The following is a 20,926-nucleotide window of genomic DNA, read 5'->3' as shown; positions in this document are numbered from 1 at the left end:
ATTGTCACATAATAAATAAACACACATCTAAACCAAAACCCATCCTTTGGCTAAGTCATCATGAAGAAGAGGTACTAATCTATCAATATCACCCAATAAGCTAATTTAACCCAATAATTGAAACCATAATGAATAACATAATAAAAAACACACTATCATCTCATTGAATACATCTAAAACCCGTTACAAGAACAACTAGATTGCATATGTATCAAAATCTTTGCCATTTCATTAAGCAAATTGCCACATGATAAATAAACACATATCTAAACCAAAATGCATCCTCTAGCTAAGTTATCATGAAGAAGAGGTACTAATCTATCAACATCACCCAACAATCAAATTTGACCCAATAATCCAAACCTTAATGAATAACATAATAAAAGACATATTATTATTTTGTTGAATACATTTAAAACCCCTTATAGTAACAAGTAGATTGTATAGATATCAACATGTTTGCCATTACAAGGACCCCATGGAGGACCCCATGGAGGACAAGGATGGGGGGACCCTAAAAACACTATGGCCCCCCCTGGTAAGGATGCTGCCAAAGCTGACAAGGGAAGGGATCCTATGGATATGGGCTCTGTGGGAGCCACCGGCGAGGATAATATTGATACTCAAACCCTGGATTTTGTTGACGATAGGGATAGGGTCCCTATGGATATGGGCATTGCGAGAGCCATCAGTGAGGACAATACTGATACTAAAGCCCCATATTATGTCGACGTGGACCTTGATGATAATTTGAAGATGGCGGAAGAGGTGATGGACTTTATTCCTCTGATGGGCCTTGACATTAGAACTGACTGTAGCCCTGCTGAGGATGTGGCCAAGGCGGTGGATGTGACTGTGGATGAGAAGGCTACGGAGACCCCCCAGGGGGCCCCTACCCTGGAGCAAATGGAAAAGCTACGCACCGACGTGATGGACATCATGCAAAAGATTGAGAATCTGGGTCCTATGATGGAACTGAAGGCCATCATGGATGAGGTCAAGAGGCTCCAGAGCATGGTCGAAGCCAGGGACGCCCAAATTGTTGGCCTTAATAAGTTTTACCTGCAGATTTTACATAGCTCGACGCTCACCCTCTCTCTGCTGAGGGAATGAACTATGGAGAGAAACAGGAGGCCAGAGATCTGCATTGATTAGAACAGTGTCATAGACCGCATTGGGGTGCGTAAGGCGACCCTATAGATGCTGTGTTCTCTATTTTTTTTTTGCTTTGATTTCTAAAGACTGGTTTTAGTTTGCTGTTAATGTTGTTATAGTGTTGTTGTTGCACCGTGGTTCTATTGATAGTTTTACTATGTAAAGGGTTAGTGCCCTGGTTTTCACTACTTTTTGATCAAAAACATGTTTGCCATTACATTAAATAAATTGCCACATGATATAAATAAACACATATTTAAATTAAAACCTATCTTTTGGCTAAGTCATCATGCACATCCGTTAGCTAAGTCATCATGAATAAGAGGTATTAATCTATCAATATCACCCACTAATCAAATTTGACCCAATAACCAAAAGCATAATGAATAACATAATAAAAAACATACTATCATTAAATCAAGTTTGACCCAATAATCTATACTTAATGAATAACATAATAAAAAAGCATACAATCATCTCATCGAATACATCTAAAACCCATATGTATTATCTTATTACAAGATAGCCCATTTCTATTATCTTATTAGAATAGAAGTGAAAGGCATCCATGACCATGAGTCCATGGGAAGATAATAGTGGATTGTATGACTTGTTTGACACATTGCTTTGAATAATGTATTCAAAAGCCATTGGTTTTGCACCCACGTCAACGTCACGAGAAAGAAGAGTGTAACGTGTTGTGCTAATGTTGGACATTTTTGTCAAAATTCACTGCTCACATCAATGGTTACGTTAGGTCTGAAAATGCACAAAGACCTTTACATTTTACTATTCAACAAGAAAATAATTAATTAAAAAAATAAAGATAGAGATACCTAATGAAGACGTTGGCGTTGAATAAGAAGTACTAAACAAAAGAGATTATTTATTTATTCATTTATATGGCTGACAAAAAGACTCGCATTTTCCACATCTAAAACTAGAGAAACGGCAAATTTGTCGTCCCTCGATAGTCGGGAAGAAAATAATAATAAAAAAATGAAGTCGAAAGCGACCTCTAACTTTGACTCCGGGTTCGAACCCCCGACATGGGTTCCAAACGCGGTTAAGAGGCGGTGAATGTATGATCGAAAAGTCAACGAGGAGTCGAAGTGGTGGGGCCCAGGTGTCAGCGGGCGGGGCTTCGGCACGTGAAGGATCTTGAGATGGACGGCTGTGATGCGTCGTGGGGGGCAGTCGGTCAAATTTACACTTAGGAGTGTGGGACCCACCGGCGACAAACCAAAATGGGGTGCGTTACAGCCTACGACTTCTTTTACTGAGACTTTCCTGACACGAGTCTCTCGTCATTGCCACGTGGCGGGAGCTCACAGTGTTGGTGAGATGACGTGGCTGCCTCGTCGGATTAGCTCATGATTACGCAGAAATATATTGAGGGGAATAATGTTAAAAGGTGGCAATAATGGTATTAAATCGCTGTTTCTTTATATATATATGTTGGGGAGTGGAGGGGGGAGGGATTTTTTTAAGTTTTTGTTGTTGCTGGAGAGCCTCCGTAACGCCAAGGGTTTTCTTTGTAGACTAAGAGTAAGACCCTGTTTTTGGTTATTTAAATTGGCAATAAATGAGGGTATTTTTACATAAATCATGGGTGGCTCTGGAATTGGGGGGCTCTTCAACAATCGGACTCTGGAAGTCAAGGTAGGCGGAGATCTTGAACAATTTGTTTACTTCTAGATTCATGACCAAAGGGGGTATTGATATTTTATTGGTTTTGTGAGACCCAAGTAAATGGTTCTTTTTTTCAAAAAATTGGTTTGATACGTGTGGAATCCTTCTGTGTTGCGTGAGGGTTGTTGTTAATGAATGTAGGGGTGAAGCAAAATTAGCGTTTCTGGGGGCTTACATGAGGGATTTTGAGGGTGTTTGTGATGCTTGTGATCCTAGATCCTGAATCATTTCAATCCGTTGAGTATGTGTGAGGGCATGGAGAGTAAGTGAGGAGATTGATTGTTTTGGGCGTGGTTGTGGGAAGACTGTAAGGCAAATTTGTGGTCTTTTGTCCAGGAGCGGCAGAATCATTGTTGCGAGGAAGTTGGGGGGAGTTTAGGTTAGTGTTTTGTTGATTTGATTATTTTTCCATGGAAGAATTTGTTTTATGCATTTCATTGTGTGTATGGAATTGTCGCTGAGGCTGTCTGGGCGGTGTGATTGGTAGGTCGAATGATGGTTGGTGATTAATGATTGATGATTGATGAGTAATGATTGATGATTTATGACTGATGATTGATCATTAATGAATGGAATGAAATGAAATTTGTCCAAATACTGTTTGGTTTTTCTGATCACACATCTTCAAATGTAAATCTGTTTTACAGAATATGGTGTTTGTTGGATTTGGTTTACACTTTTGGGAGATTTTGTGGCCCTGAGTACAATTTGAATTAGCCTAATGGTGAAGGTCTACATACAGTGAAGTGGAGGTTACAGGTTAGAATCTTGGGGAGGGCTGTATATTTCATTTGAACAATTTATAAGGTAATTGGAAAATGATTACCCTGTAGAATGTTTGCATAAGGGGATCTCGTACACCGAATTGGTTTCTTCCTTGGGAGTGACCTAAAATCTAGGTTTATTTTCTACCATAGAAGGGGGATGAAGTTTTCCACCAGTACATAAGGGGGAAGGCCGATGGTTTGGCCATGCCACCGGAATTGTGAATTTGGCCTTTTGGCCTTAGATATAACTCTGTGTCTGCTACTTTCTGTGTAAAGCATAACCCGATACCCTACAAAGAGACGTGACCTATGCACACAGAGAACTAAATAGTCTGTAGGGCACACAAATACGTCAGTACATTGTTTTTGGCTTTCTCTTGTTTTACAAACCCTGTCTAATAATGTTGGCTTGTTACTTTTATGATCAGTGTACATCTCGATAAATCTTATGATAAGTTAAATACAGCCGGAGTCTTCAGAGCTTATAGTATTGTGTTTTGATTTTCTGGTTTTGCAGATGTTTTCTAGATGAATCGGCTATATTAGCTTCCTTGTAGTGCATTTCGTATGGCAAGTGGGTTAGATTTGAAAGGCAGGATGACAGACCTGTTAGGCACTTCTCTCTTCCAAAATACAAGTAGGGAGAGGGATCGAGATGTACAAGAAACAACCAGAGCAGGTATAGAGAGCGCTCAGCGAATGTTAAGCATTGTATCACAGCAACATCAGCGGCATCAACAACATCAGGTTGAACAAGAGTTCAGTTTGGCTGCTCAGGAGGCTTTGTCAAACTTCAATAAGGTCGTGTCAATTTTGAGCAGGACAGGCCATGCTCGAGTCCGAAGGGGTCCTGTTCGATCTCACTCTGTTGCGAGGTTGGGCACTGAAAACATATTTATGGATGGGTCGAATTTCTTGCAGCTGGATTCACCTAGTGCCCATGCATCTGCATCAATTTACTCCGCTTCTTCATCTGATTTCGCTCTTCCACATGTCAAGCAGTGTCTACCATATCAAAGTTTGTCATCGGCAGTTCTGCCTGCAGACACCAACAGGCATCAGCAGATGCATTATACACCGATGCAGCTCCAACACATAAATCCACAAGCAGAAATCTTTAGGAATGCTTATTTGAAAATGGAAAACTCAATCAGCTGCACACCCACACTTTCTTCGACAAAATCATTTATTTCATCATTAAGCATGGATGGGAGTGTTGCCAATGACAAACAAATGGTGCAGTATCAGTCAATTCACTCTGCTCAAGAGCGAATACCCGGTACCTCTTCAAAGAGAAAATGTTCTGGAAATGAAAGTGGTAAATGTGGAAGTACTGGAAGGTGCCACTGCTCAAAACGGAGGTTAGTTCTCTCGTAAAATTTCATTTTCCATAATGAATTGCCAGATTTTAGCCCCAGTTGTGTGAAAATATTTGATAATAAAAGTTAAGTTTACTACATTGTACGTTCAATGTTTGTTGCTCACAAAGAAACAGATACTATTCTGCTTGGTGATGTACTATGGACCTTATAATTCTTCGAATAAACTAAATGCATGCTGTGGATCTAACTAAGCAGTTTAGCAGATATAACCAATAAAATAGAAATTAATTTGACTAATGATAATTGCAGGAAGCTAAGAGTTAAGCGAACCATCAGAGTCCCTGCTATCAGTAGCAAACTAGCAGACATTCCACCAGATGAATTTTCCTGGAGGAAATATGGTCAGAAACCAATCAAGGGCTCTCCACATCCCAGGTACTTAAGAAAATCTTCAAAGTCCTCTTGTTCCCTAGTATTCCATTTGTTTTTTGTATGTTTCAATAAATCCATCCAAATATACAAAATTTATTGCCTCTTTCATTTTCTACTTCATTTGCCCTCCCCCCCCCCATTTATGCTGTGGGCTAGGCAACATCTATTCAAGCTGAAATAATTAGTGTCTTCTCTGAGGTTTCTCTTTCATTTACTCTTTCAGAGTCATTGTAAATCACTGTAGAAGCATTTTTTGTGTGTGTTTTCTTAAGATAATTTCCATGGTTTTTTGAAATGCCAATTTTGTTTACGTCTTCAATTTGGCCCAAGTGTTTTTACAAACATGTACTTACGTAGATTGCATTTATATTAATCTAAAAAATGTTTCTAATTTGTAGAATTTGTTATGCAATTCCTTTTTGTTGGTTCTAAATTGAGGATGACTTGTGTTCACAAAGCCAGTAATTTAACGAACTTCTCAGATCAATGGTTGCATTGTCATGCCTGAATCTTCTGAAACAGAGGGAATTTAGAACTAAATGATCTTTCTAGATTCCTCTCTGATTCACCAGTATTTCTATTTCTAAGAGTCTAATCAGAGCTAGTCCCCGTACTATGTTTTGATATGGTTTCAAGATTTATTTATATTGCTTGTTCTTTCAATTTTTAATAGTGAAATTTCTTTCCATGTTCTGGAGGGTTTAAAATCTTAAATACTTTTCATGTAACTCACATCTTTATTTTCATCTGCAGAGGATATTACAAGTGCAGTAGCATGAGAGGTTGTCCTGCCAGGAAGCATGTTGAGCGATCTCTGGAAGATTCTTCCATGCTAATCGTGACATATGAAGGAGAACATAATCATTCACGGTTGCTATCAGGAAATTCAAATCTGGTAGTTCACTCATAGCTTTTTGTGCAGTATCATGCAATTTTGACTGCACTGTCTAGCCATCCGAGAAATGATCGGAAGGTAAATCTGTAAGGTTGTCCACCAACTCCATATGCTTCCTTAGTTTTGTGGGAAATACAAGGTGACTCTTTGGCGTGTGCTGACATCTTGCACTTCTTTGAAGGAGCTTGCAAAAGAAACTTGTGTACGGTGGTCACAATTTGGTCCATACATTTACCATTACCCTTGCTTTATGAAATTTGAGATCTAGTCGAGGTGTAAAACATAGCAATCATATGCCTCGTCATCTGGATGAGCTCTTAAGTTCATGGCCTTATCTGCCTCTAGCTTCTCTGTCTATATTCCTTTTGAATGTGTCAATCACAGCTGAGGAAGTCAAGATCTGAAAGAAATGGTTGTGTTCAAAGTGTTACATGTCCATTTGCCTCCACAAATGTGGTTGTAAACTAATGCAGAGCAACAAAGAAAAACTTTAATTTTCCTTTTCTCAAAGATGCTCGTTCCCCAAATTAATGTTAACATTGAATATCAAGTGCTGTTTTCTATAATAATGAGATTCATTTACAAGATTTGCACTAGAAAAGTAATTTTATATTTTTATTGGCGAACAAAACCAGGGTAACTTCCGATCTTAGAACTTAATCTAATATGAATTAAGGCTTTGAGCATACTAAAACATTTCCGCTCTCTTGTTACTATTGCGGATGCCATGACATGGCTGGAAAACTGTGCAAGGAGTCCAATCTTTTAAATTAGATACAGCGAGATATATAGATCCAAGGGTATTTGTAACTTGGACAGTGTTTATTATGACTTAAAAAATGCCAACTACATTTATAATTTATTGAAATATAGTGTTGGCTGACACTTGGGTGTTCACAACAAAATATATGTGCATATACAGTGATGTTCACAACTTACTTTGTCTTTTTATTTAAAGTTAACTATCATCTAGTGGATGAATGGGTCATTTCTAAAATATTTTATTCTACAGTAAATTAAGCAATTATTTTCTGTTGCAAATTTCTGATCTGAACAAAGATGGAGAACAAGGAAAGATGCTGTAAGACTCAAGTCTATGTTGGAGAAATGAGCCACACATGAACCTTAAAAGGACCAGTGACAAAGTGGCCTGGTAGCTCGGTGAGAACACCCCACCAGCAAACGGGAGGACCTAGGTTTGAGCCTAGTTAGTTATGGAAAGTTCAACTCTGATCTATTTTGGAGAAACCAGCCATACCTGAACTTTAAAAGGACCAAAGACAAAGTGGGCTGGTAACTAGGTGAGAATACCCCACTGGCGAACAGGACGTAGGTTTGAGCCTATTTAGTTCATGGAATGTTCAACTCTGGTATCAGAGTAAACTAAGAGCCCCTAGTGCTTGGAATGTGGTTCAAGGGGTGTGTTGGAGAAGTGAGCCATACTTGAACTGGAAAAGGACTGGTCTCAAAATGGCCTGGCAGCTCAGTGTTAGAACACCTCAGCAGCAAACGGGAGGTGCTAGGTTCGAGTCTTAACTGGTTCAAGGAAAGTTTACAATCTAGAGATTGCATTCAGGGTTGTTTGCAAGGTACAAATCAAAGGTTCTTATCAGAAGCATAACTGACCACGGTGTCTTGTAAATTTTTTATGTTAAGTGGTCACAACTAGGTGGTGATCACACAAAGGATTATCATGAGCTTTAAAATAAACTTGGTGGCTGCCCTTCGGACGAATTTAAAATGTCAATTTAATGATGCAGACTTAAGAGAGGATGCTTGGTCTGTTGTCTTATATGGATCAAAGAGAAATCGAGTTAATGTTATATGCTTCAAATTTTTGAGCATCATGTTGGTTCTATTCATCTATGTGCTTCACAAATCATTGATTTTTTCTAGAACACGGAAGCTGTGTCACCTTGCACACATAACATATTCAATAAAGTTCTGAGTTAACAAGAAGAATGTATTCGTCGTATTTGGCAAATTGATTGCTTTTTAGCTCAGTACATCAACCGATTATTGTGTGTTGTAATCTTCTCATCTGAGAGAAGGTGAAGTATGCCTGGAAGGAAACAATTAGGATTAGATCCAATAACTGAAATGATGGAGTTGTTTGCCAGAGGTCATCTCATTAGAGGAAGAGCTGGCCTTTAAGTCTTTCAAAATATGAAGTGACCATATAAAGATCATTAGAGGAAGAGCTGGTCTTGAAGTCTTTCAAAATACGAAGTGACCACATAAAGATTTCACGATCCTTTAAACAAACTTGGTTTATATCCTTTGGAAGACCAGAATCGGCCAATTTTATTGATGCATTATTGGGAGGACGTGTTTGGTACGATGTCCCATCAGAATCTAGGAAAAATTAAGCTAAAGAATATGCTTTGAATCCTTGAGCATTTTTTTCAATTATTGGGTCTATTCCTTAGATATTTGTATTATTTCACAATACAAATACAAATACAAATTGTGAAAGAATACAAATATCTAGGGATTGACTTCCACTATAAGCTTAGCTGAGAGACTTGTAGAGCGAAAGGGATACAGGGAGGGTGGAAAGCTTTGTTTCTACTCCAAAATAGGTGCAAAAAAGCTGAATTGTGGGATTGGAAAACCAAGAAAACTCTTTTTGGTTTGTTGGTTACGTCGATTGTTCTATACGGTTGTGAAGTTTGGAGAGGCAGCATGCCAAACTGTGGATGGAGACAGCTAGAGAGGATTCAAAAACACTTAATCACAAACAATCTCAAAGTTAAAACATCAGTGCCATATGAGATCCTTTTAGCAGAAATTGTGGAAGAATACAAATATCTAGGGATTGCCTTCCACTATAAGCTTAGTTGGGAGACTTGTAGAATGAAAAGGATACAGGGAGGGTGGAAAGCTTTGTTTCTACTCCAAAATAGGTGCAGAAAAGCTGAATTGTGGGATTGGAAAACCAAGAAAACTTTTTTTGGTCTGTTGGTTACGCCGGTTGTTCTATATGGTTGCGAAGTTTGGGGAGGCAACATGTCAAACTGTGGATGGAGACAGGTAGAGAGGATTCAAAAGCACTTAATCACAAGCAATATCAAAGTTAAAATGTTAGTGCCATATGGGATCCTTTTAGCGGAAGTAGGTACTTTCCCATTGGAGGCTTCAGTGATCACCAGGTTAATAAGTTATCTAAAGGTGGTGGAAATCATGGATAATCAGCGGTGGTCCAAAATCGTCATGGAAGAGGGACTTAACCGTAGACATAAAACTTGGATGAAACAAAACAATAAGTGGTTGAACAAATGGAATATCAAGTTGCACGAATGTCCGAATACCAATGAGGAAATTAAAAAGTTGGTCATAGGAAAGTTTCAAAATGCCAGTGGAATAATTGTATTGGTCGAAAAAAGAAGTACTACATCAAAGAGTTTAACCCAAATTGGGATCATGGAGAGAAAGCATACTTAGGGGCAATTATTAAAGGCAAAGCGAGACTGTTAGTGGCTCAATTGAGGACAGGTTCGCATCATCTCAAGTGTGAAACGGGTAGGTGGAAAAGGCACAAGGAGTTATGGGAAGAGAGAATTTGCTTGTTTTGCGAGATGGGTGCTATTGAGACCGAATGACACTTTCTCAGTGAGTATGATGATATTTGTGCTCAATATGAGTTCATCTTGAAAAGTGACAACATGCATCATTTATTTGGCGAGGATAAGATCAATCAGACTACTAGTTTTTTGGTCAAGATTCAAAGCGGGAGACTTGACATGGAAAAGATTATGAAGTTATCCTAGGCTGTGATTTCTTGGTCCCATAGACTAATCAGTCTCGTGGACGTTAGTAAAATCATTCATTCATTCATCTATGTGTTTCATTCATCTATGTGTTTTTAGTCGAGTTCGAAGTTTGACTAGCAAGAATGCTGGATTGACATGATAGGCAATTTTTTTTGCTATCAATGATCAAATATTGACCAAGCCAAAAGAAAACCAAAAAAGGTCTTTGAGAAAACCTAAAATAACAGCAATAGGTTACGACATAATCAATATACTATAACACCAATTGAAAGGAACGAGGATCTGCAAAATTAAATGACCTGATTAGCCTGCTACATCAAAATGCATCTTTGCCTTTAATCGAAAAAGATCAATTCAGTTTCAATTAAATCGATTACCTCTAGACATCATGCCACTAAAAACCTATCATAAGGTAATCCACAGCTCAAATTGAAGCATTGAAAAAAGATATCTTTTGTGGTCGTTTTGTACCCAGAATTAAGACAAATTTATGAACTAATAATGGTTTTGGCATCACCAAAATTTTAGATTGAATATTTCTGGATTAAACTATGTAAGCCTGGCTCTTCATCGATGTTTTGGATCACTCCACAATCCATTATCAAGATGATGGCGAAAAAGAAGAGAAATGCTGGCTAGCAAGCCAAAGTGTTGTTACAGTTGAGAGTTGATGACCTCTTGTGCATTGGCTTAGCTTGCTCAAATTTGTTTTGATTCTTTGACCCGAGTGAAATACTGTTTTTTATGCCTTTGAAAGACAAGTTGGATGCTTTGACTTCTCTTATGGCAGAGCGTTCTTGTTTTTAATAGAACAGTAGTTTGGGACTTGTTCCTATCCATTCATCAAGGTGCAGGCAGCAGACTGGATGCCCATTTGACAATAATAAATTCAAAAAATTAATTTATATATGGTCAAATCCAGTATGCTGGTAGACAAAATGCAAGGTAAATGGTGAGAATTTGTGAAGGACAAGACAGGGGACTCGCTGATAGTTAATTCAAAAGGTATGTTGTTAAAAAAGACATCATTATTATTTGCTTCAAGAAACAATGTTGCTGTCTTTGATTACTCCAGGATCATGGTCCCATGCAACTTGTATATGCAACTAGAACTTAGATTGAATTGCTCTTCTTTTAAGTAAATATTACTTTTTTTTCCCTTCATAATAATTATGCTCCATTGTCTTCAGAATACGAAGGACCAATTGGCATGCAACAAATCGTTGGGTGTCCAAGGTTGTACTAGATTCAAATTTCATTTAAAAAATATATTTGACATTTATTGATCATTTTACTCGCATTAAATCATCCTTACAATTCTCAAATAATGATGAGTAAATATTAGTACCTTTTGTAGCATTGGACAATTTTGAGAATCAACAAAAAAGATTAGCATAAAATATGTAAATATATCAAATAATATATGTAATTAAGACAATCTAATCTCATTAACAAACTATGTTCAAACAAAGTTGTTTTTTTCTTCACAAAAAAAACAAAAACAAAAAGCTGCATCAACAAGTACCATTTTAAATCTGATTTCCTTCCCTCCCTTGCTTGTTCACCTTCAAAACCCAAAAATCTCTTAAGTCGAATGAAAAAATCAAAGTTGAAATTGCTAAAACTCTACATGAGTCACCTCCCACTGTGGTTTGAAAACCCCAGGGCAAAGAATTTGTAGGAAACAAGAGGGAAAAGCTTATTTCTCATTTAGAAATTTCATTAAATACAATTGGATGCATTTCCAACTCCACCTTCAAACCTCTAATAATATCAGTCAACTAGGCCACCCACTCCACTCAACCAAATTAGAAACTATCCAATAACTCCTTGACATCCGTTTTGAATTAATATCATTTAAGAGGAAAAATATGAGTGGCCCTAAAATGGTAGCTCCCAAGAAATCACACATGTTTCAGCTTATGTATGCTGTATAGTTTTCATGTTATTCACTATTATAGTGAGCTGATTGAATCAGCTGGTTATACCATTGTATTTTTGCAATCTTGTGAGCTGCTGATTTCAGCTGTTTGACAATGTATTTATTTTCCTTCTTTCCTGCAGTCTCTTTTTGGACTGTTATTTATTTATTTTTATTGTAATCTTTGCTTTGATCAATACAAAAAAAGAAGTCACGTCCACAAAGACATATTCTAGGTTTGAACTAGAATATGCTAAATTCAAATTTGAACAACCTAATCAAACTTGCCTCCAAAACCATGATCATAAATATTTAATTAAATATTCACTTTTTATTACAAATTTATTTGAACCATTGTTTTAATTAATTGAAATACTTTAAATTCATTGTTATTATTGGTAAACTATTTTGAATGATGAAGAGACATGCTATTGAAAAGGCTCCAATCCTACTTTTATTTTAGATAATTAATTTTTTTACTTCAAAAAGTAATTTTATTAAATTAATTATTATTATTAATTATTTATTTTACTTTAGAACTATTTTTTTTCTTAAGATGTACTTCATCTAATTTTAAATAAATTTCCATTAATATATAGTTTAATTGTAAGATTTTAAAATAAAAAATGTCCGTGTTAATATTTTCACTATTAATTGTGATTGAAAAAAATTGTAATAATTTTTTTTACTTAACAAAGTTATTTTATTAACTTAAGTATTATTATTAAGAATTATTTTATTTTACTTAAGAAGTATTTTTTTCTTAAGAGAAACTTTATCTATTTTTAAAAGATTTTTCACTAATATATATTTTAATGTTTTGATGTCTTTATATATGTAACAAATATAAATTTTTGAATAATTATTTTATAGTTTTAGTTTTGTTTATATAAACTTTGAATGAATATTTGTACATATTAAGTCCTAATTGAATCCTAAAACTTATTTTAATATACGTTGATCAATATTAATAATTATATGATGAAATTAAAATGAATTAAACTACCATATCCTTTTAAATTTTAATTAATTTGGTTTTTATAATTTAACTTGTTTGTTTATGTTAATGTTTATCAAACATTTGAGAATACGAACTTTAAAAGGAAATTTGACATTTCTTTAAAAAAAATATCTTTTGACTTTAAATTTATGCATCTTTATGATAGTGCATCCTATATTGATAGTGTTCACAAAGACAAAATAATTTGTAGGAATATCGAGATGTGCGAAACTATTTTGATATTCGAAAAATGAACTTAACAATTGTTCGAAACTTCTGACTATATCTATTATAAACTATAATCAATTGTAGCAGATGCAACAAAAGACTTTTGCTAAGATGTTTGCTTATCAATTTTAAGACCTCAATTTGCTTCTCTCAATGGTTTTTTTTTTCATTATTTATTATTTTTATATTCAACAGTGCGTTAAAAAATCATTTATTTAAATGCATCTGGATTTTCAAGAAAAGCTACAAATATGAGGTAATGGATAGGTTTTAGGTGCTAATATTGCTTTTGATACAATAGCAAGGCATGCATTGAATTCTCTTATAGAAACCGTTTTGAGTTTCATTGCTCATAATCATCTTTTTGGGTTGGCAAGCATAACCAAACCACAAATTCTAAATCAAACAAGATGTCGACAACTTCAAAACTTATTAGGATGGTAAAGTATATAAAATTGTATTATAGTCTATGCATTTTTTCCTTTAATTTTTTTTTAGCTCTGTTGGATATCAAAAATTACCATAAAAATGTATAATAATGCGGACAACTTCAAAACTTATTAAGATTTTAAATTTTAGTAAATTGTATTGCAAACTATGCATTTTTCGTGGGAAGGTCAAAATTTGTTTGGTTTTGATTTTATTTATGCACAAAATTCATCTTGAGATGTTGTTAGAGTTTGCAAAAAATTGTCTTAATTATAAAATTTTAATGTTATGTGATCTTTTAAGCCTTCCTTATAATCCTTTGTTGATTGGTTTAATCAGTCCTCTGTGCCTTAAGTTACAAATCAAGCCTCTTAAGTCATTGTGTTTTCTGGCTCCTTGCACTAGGTCTATGTGTTTTAACTGATGAAATATTCCCCTTTCTATGTCATGAACCCTATTTTTCCATTTTTATTTAATTAGGAAAATAATGTTTATTTTTCCCAAATGAAATTGAAATGAAATTGGAATTGTTAATGAAAGAAGATAGGAGATCGAATGCACTGAAATGATTTATATACAATTGAATGATCGGTAATAATTTTTTTTGCAAAATTGTGATCGTCATTGCTAATGAGCAACTGAGTGTAAGTAAATGTAGGAACAGGTGAACGCAAATGAAGGCGAGAACATGGTTCGGGTAGAGTTGTCTTAGCTCTTGGATTTCGTTAGAATGGATGGAATCTCTAACACACCAGAGTAGAAAAGTTATGTTTGTGCAATTGTGATTTAATCGATGCATGATTTTGAATAAAAGGAATGTTATGAGTAAATGGTAATTGTTACGTTTATTTTGTCTATAAGAGTGAAAAGTAGTTTGATATTTGGAAGAAAAAGAGTTAAGTGATCTAGCGACTTAACGTTCTTTATAAAAGATGATTTAATGTTCTTAGTATAAAGAGGATGCAATTTCATTAATGATTGTTGTGTTTACAATTATATGAATTTCTTATACATGTTAGTTCGATAATAGCGACTTGATCATATGTATATATATTATATACACGTAGGTGACTATGAATTATGTGTAATTATTTGAATTACGCTTATGTGATTATTTTCTTATTGTATAAACATAATCATTCAAAATAATATATTTATAAATATACATATACAAAATTATGATTAAGCATTTTATATCTAAAACCTTTTACGTTTAGATTTTCTTTAATATATATATATATATATATATATATATATATATATATATATATATATATATATATATATATATATATATATATATATATATATATATATATATATATATATATATATATATATATGGAAAGGTGGCGGGTCTTAGACGCGGACTTAATTCAACGACTAACCTAACATGTTAATATGAAGCCGTTGATAAAGAGTCGAACTAGCACCACGACTAACTGTAATTGGTTGCTAAGAAAACGACAAACTAGGGGTTTAGGCAGGTCGATATTAATCGACTTAGGCGACAAAGCAGAGACTTGCAAAGATGGCAGTAAACACTCACGTAACAAACACTTAAGTGTTTGTATTTTGCATACAACCCTATAGGTTATTAAAGAGGAGGTTGGTAGTGATAAACCGTTTCATCAACCATCAATAGAAACCGTGAGATACGTGAGACGTCATTGTGTGAACTCTAGCTTTAAGTCTAGGAGATCAATTAGACGTGGAGGAGCATTATTAAAGTTTGGTAATGATTAAAAACGATATTGTAGTGCTTGGTCAACATGTAGATATTCCTTGATGAGTTCTAAATCGTTTGAAACTGAAACTATATTACGACTAACAAATGTGGCATTAGAGATAGTTATAGCAGTGATTGAAAGCCAAAAGAATAGCAGAAAACATAGCACGATATTAGGATAAATAGCAACATAAGCACGATAGAGAGACGCAAGAAGATAGAAGGAGAAAATATGCAGAGAATAGAAATGTTATAGAGAACAATGATATTAGAAGAGCGACAGACTGAGAATCATAGAGAAAGAAGGTAGATTGGATAACTATATATAGACCATTGAGTTGGAAGAGAGGGGGGAGATAGATGCAACAAGGGAATAGAGAATGGGATGTAGAAGAGAAAAGTAGTGGAGATTTAGATGTGTTTACGACCAAGTCGTAAAAGATCAATGATGATCATCTTAGATTTAGAGTCAAATTTTAGAGGAAAGAGTCGAATACCGAAACAAGGAAGAGTGGCAGACATGCCAGAGGAACAATGACCTTCTTGAGAACTTGGTGAGATAGAAAGAAGATAATAATTCACCGAGTAGAATCAGTCAGAGGTAGGCTCTATTCTAACAAGTTTGTTGTAGAAATCTAAAGAGAAAATGTTCTATTTTGATTAGACTTAGATAGAATTAGAGTCATAATTTTTAGATTTCTGATTATGAGAATTCTGTCGAATGACATCAAAATATGTTCTTAAAAAATTATATTCTATACATAAATATCTTAAGGAAAGATATTCGAAAAGATTGTTGATAAACATAAGTGAAATTCATAGAAATTAGACCACCAAATCCTCTAGAAACAGAGTAAGAGGATAGAGTGATTGTGTGTACAAAACTTGTAAATTTGAATAAAAAAGAAGATGAAATACTAGGATAACGAATTATTAAAAATTGAAGCTTATTATGAATTTGTGTAGAAAAGACTTATACTTTCGAATTTGATCCTTGCATGAAAAGTAAATATGATTATTAGGTGTCTCATTTGAAAGGTCATATAGATAGGCGCTTTATGAATTTTCATCATGTTAGATTGTTGTTATGGAAAATTAGTAAAATCAGCGAGTTGAGTTCTTAAATCATGGAAAGTCACATATTAGTATTAAACTAATTATGTTATTCGAGAAAAGAGGTAGACGAACCAGAACACATGGAAAGATAGAGAGCTTAGATGATATAAACATGGAAATACTAAACCATAAGAAAGGGAATGCAAGTTAATGATTATGCTTTTAAAATGTTTTGATAGTTGAATAAAAGAATGTGTACTCATTTTATTCAATTTATATGTAAGACATACATGTGTTACACCTTCTTAATATTTAATTCTTGTCTTTAAATTGCTTGAAAGATAGAAGCGAAAGATTGTTTTCTTTCAGATGTATATTTGTTTATCCATGAAAGATTGCTTCCTGTCAGATAGGATTGGTTTAAACGAAAGATTGATTCTTTCTATTTCTACTTAACGAAAAATTGTCTTCCTTAAACATTATATTTTTATCTTATGAGAAATAGGAAGCCACAATTGAAAGGTGAAAGATTGTCTTCTCTAAACATTGTAATTTTATCGTATGAGAAATATGAAGCTAGAATTGAAAGGCGAAAGATTGTCTTCTATATATATTTATTCTAGATTCATATGAAAAAGCTAGATAGGCTTGTGTTTGTGGAAAGTTACCTTCCAGGACGGGTGCCCAACGTGGATTATAGAGAGAGAGTTTGATTTTTCCAAACTATATTATTTTCTATGCATGGCATTATACTCGACCGAGTAATCAATTGAATAACCATTGAAATAGATGGAATTATTTTATTTATCCACTCTACCACATCCTTGATTGATCTTTCTTGTTTCTTAATGGAATTAGAAAAATGAAAATGCATGTATCATCTAGGCACGCACCAGATTCCATCTTGTCTTTCAAATTCTTTTGCTAAGCAATTTGTGCAAGGTCGGGTATTCTTGATTGACTAAGAAGTCCGGGGAAGTGTAAGCTTCAAGGTTGGGCGGAAAAAGCGTCTGAATCTTGTTCTCGTCTTCATGCTAAAGATTGCATTGAAGATAGCTTGGGTTGCAGATCAAAGGACGCATCTCACCCTTTACTTTGTATTATTGAACTTACAAAAACTTGAAATGCCTAAGTATTGTATGATTGAGATACTACTTATATCGATTTATTGAATGAAGAATCTTTATCTTTTATTGAAATTTCGTGTTTATTACGATATAAATGGAATGATCAAATGAAGCATGAAAAGAAAAGTGGAAATGAAATAGACTTATTAAAGGAATTATGAGTTTTTTTAAGAATAAAGAGTATTTCGTTTATTATTGAAGTTAGCACGATTTATGTCTTTACATTCTACCTAGAGGGTTGGGTAATGTTTCAAATCATTTAAGCTTTATATCCTAACAACCCTGTTTGCCCTCATAGTTTCATTCAATATGTTAAGGGTAAATTCAAGTCTTCACATGCCTTTTAAGATCATTTAAGTGATTGCCAAAAGGTGATGTGAGATGGTGGGGTAAGATAAAGGCAAAGGTTTAGCATACTATGGTGGAACATTTATGCTAGTTCATTTAGTCAACATGAGTTAGAGTGATTTGTTAAATTTGAAATTGAGCACGACTTTAGAGTTCAAAGAACTTGCGTGCATGAATTAATTGTGAAAAGAGTCAGGTTGCTTGAAATTATGGTCAGTGAATTCATGAACTTGAGTTCATTTTAATCACCTTGCATCCAATAATTTAGAAGATGAAGCTCTGAGATGAAGAAAGAAGAATTGCAGTAGTGAGTTATGAATTTTGAGCTACATATAAAAATTAACTTATCCTATAGAGCATTTTTTGGTTTTTTCAATCTATTAAGGGTAACTAGGGCAATTCAGTAGTATTCAAACAGACCCTTAGCACAGTTATAGTGAAAAAATGGCCCCTAAGAATAAACCAATTACTAAGATGTTCCAACACAAGGTGAAACCTCTGAGCCATAAAAATGCCCGAAAAGGAAGTGCAAGGTTTGCACCATGATATACAAGATTTGTTGTCAGGGATTGGTACGAAGACAAGTTTAAGAAAAACCTTTTTAGAATGCTATGCAAATTGCAAGTGTGCAACCATACCAGCTAGGGGGTGGGATTTGTTTTGGTTCTTTTATGGAAATAGAGATAGATAGATAGAGAGATAAGGATATCCCCGTGTCAAATCCTTGGACTTTATATGTAGGGAAGTTGGTTGTGCCAAATGTGTTTATTGAACCTAACCTGATTAGAATGTTGGTTTAGTGATACAATCCTGAGACAAATACAACTAGGAGTGTGGAGGGCATGATCATGGCCAATTTGAGTAGAGAGGCCATCATAGAATGTTTTGATTTAAATAGACAAGTCATAATTAAGATCAACTTTGACAGATTTGATGATGAATACAAGATACAAAGAAAGACTCTAAGGAGTGATAAATTTCCTAGTTATAGGAAGAAAAAATATAGAGGTGGGAGAAATGATATTTTTTTCCTAGAGTAGGAGCCTTTTGAGCTTGTGACCTTTGAAAACTATTTTATCAAAACATATTATGCTTTGTGCTAAATACTTGGAAGTGATGCTGATATAGTAAAGATGCTACTGAATATGATGATAATGGCAATGAAGATACGACACCCCGATGTGAATGAAAAATATGATTTTGCCACTTATATGTTAAATGAGTTGCATGAGGGATTGATGACAGTGAAGAACAACTCAGTAGTCATAAACTTTAGGTACTCTTCCTTTGTGTCATAGTCTTTTGTTTCAAAATAGAACAACATGGAGCCCAAGCATGGAAGTAAAAATTGTTGATGATCTTTGTGGACTCTTACCAATGCAAAGGTCGACCTACATATTAGATAGGAAGTGCAAAAATGCTTATTATAAAATGATCCATGACCATTTTGTAATGAAGGTATTGAGTTGATGTAGTTTAAGTTTGGGTTACCATTGGCTTTCTCTACACCTTCCTATGGTGTCTGTTCTAAATTTATGGTGGCATTTGCAATCACCTTTATTAGTTTGGCAATGTAGATTTCATAACATTTGGTCAACAGTCATTAAGCCTTAACTCGCCCACTTTGCCTGGTGTATTCTTATCTAAGGCTTTCCTGCAGGCTCTCGTCTTTGGCCTATGGGTATTCCGGACCCTCGTTGTCCATTCTATGGAGAACCTGAGTCCTTTAAGCACATCTTTTGGTTTTTTCAATGTGCTTAACAACTTTGGAGTTGGATTCATGACTATTTTCACCCCTTTCAACCATAACTTTTTTCCTAGAATATGGTTCTTTTAGGGAATTAGCCTCACATCCCTTTCAAGTATAACCAAATTTGGTATGATTTTAGGGTGGAAATTTTATTCTCCTTGTGGAAAGACAAGAATTCTATAGATTTTTGTACTACTCTATTGATACTCTTATCTCACTTTTCATTAAAGCTTCTATCTATCCTAATGTTACGCTTAAGATTCAAATACAAGTCAGTAAAGCAGTGATATAAGTAGCTCATCTTAAAGAGAAATTATATCATTGGGGAAATGCACTATGTACTATGCCTAGGGTCCCCTAGGTAATTCTACTTCATACTATTGATGGTGCGATCAAATCTTCTTATCTCAACACTCACGATCCCCCAAATCCCAAGTGCCTCGCCACCACTCAAGTAACAAGAGTGGTTCATCTAGGCATCACTATGTCTCACCTCCTCCTAGGGGTGGTACCTCTAGGTGGCCTTTGGATGGTACGGGCCCGTCCACTAGTAGTGGGAGTGGTTAGATTGAGTCTTTGGAGTGGCTCCCTTAGTTGGCCTTGGCTATTTATCTAGCATGGAATGAAGACATAGATAAAGAGGAGCAATAATTTAAGATAGATGAGGGGTGTTATGTTTTTAACATCACCCTAGACCTTGTTGATGTATGCGATAAACTGGATGACTGAGACCCCCCTCCACCTCCTACTGATGTTTCTCTCACCACTTAGTGGATTTTATTGTTATTGTTATTTATCTTTATGAGAATCGCCTATGTGAACTCCAAGGTGTGACCTTGTGTCCACTCACCTTTTATTGTGAATATGTGTATATTTTATAATTAATAGAATATAACACACCATTCATAAAACATTCGTACTATTTTTATTTAATTATTTATTAACTTAATAAGATTATTATATACTAAGGTTACAACTATTATTAGTTTTATTATTTAGATTTTCTATGTTTTGACTTCTTTTTTTTGTTCTCTATTTTAGTTTTTAATTTAGAATAATTTTAATTGTTTGTCTATTTTATGAAATTACAATAACACATAAAAGTCATTAGAAGTAGTTTAATTTATAATTATTTTTGGTCTGTTAAAATTTGTATAATAATTTTATATCTCATCATCTCTACATCTATCTCTTATTCACTCCATCTCTCCTACTCTCTCCCTATATCCCTCTTCTCTTTATATCTCTTTATATCCATATCTCTCTACCTCTATCTCTCTATCTGCATCCCTCTCTCGTTAT

General features: G+C 34.7%; 1 protein-coding gene across 3 annotated transcripts; it reads left to right on the top strand.

The window, feature by feature from the left end:
• The first annotated feature begins 2,624 nt into the window (after positions 1–2,624).
• LOC131075860 (probable WRKY transcription factor 74) lies at positions 2,625–6,813 on the top strand. Of its 3 annotated transcripts, XM_058012779.2 has the most exons (5): positions 2,625–2,817; positions 3,495–3,606; positions 4,132–4,975; positions 5,246–5,371; positions 6,122–6,813. In XM_058012779.2, exons 3-5 carry the CDS (start codon positions 4,182–4,184, stop codon positions 6,276–6,278), a joined length of 1,077 nt encoding a protein of 358 aa, XP_057868762.1. In that variant the 5' UTR covers positions 2,625–2,817; positions 3,495–3,606; positions 4,132–4,181; the 3' UTR covers positions 6,279–6,813. The 3 variants fall into 3 exon arrangements, with proteins under 3 accessions (XP_057868762.1, XP_057868760.1, XP_057868761.1); XM_058012777.2 differs by lacking the exon at positions 3,495–3,606; XM_058012778.2 differs by lacking the exon at positions 3,495–3,606 and having other exon boundaries at positions 2,625–3,226.
• The last annotated feature ends 14,113 nt before the right edge of the window (positions 6,814–20,926 follow it).

This window comes from Cryptomeria japonica, chromosome 10 (genome assembly GCF_030272615.1).
Source record: "Cryptomeria japonica chromosome 10, Sugi_1.0, whole genome shotgun sequence".
NCBI lineage: Eukaryota > Viridiplantae > Streptophyta > Pinopsida > Cupressales > Cupressaceae > Cryptomeria > Cryptomeria japonica.
Note: the sequence above shows the minus strand (reverse complement) of the source record. Positions and strands in the feature narration are given on the sequence as shown.

Coding starts and splice junctions, on each gene's coding strand:
- LOC131075860 (XM_058012777.2), top strand. CDS start 4,182: ATGGCAAGTGGGTTAGATTTGAAAGGCAGGATGACAGACCTGTTAGGC. Junction 4,976..5,245: donor TGCCACTGCTCAAAACGGAG/GTTAGTTCTCTC, acceptor TGATAATTGCAG/GAAGCTAAGAGTTAAGCGAA. Junction 5,372..6,121: donor AAGGGCTCTCCACATCCCAG/GTACTTAAGAAA, acceptor TTTCATCTGCAG/AGGATATTACAAGTGCAGTA.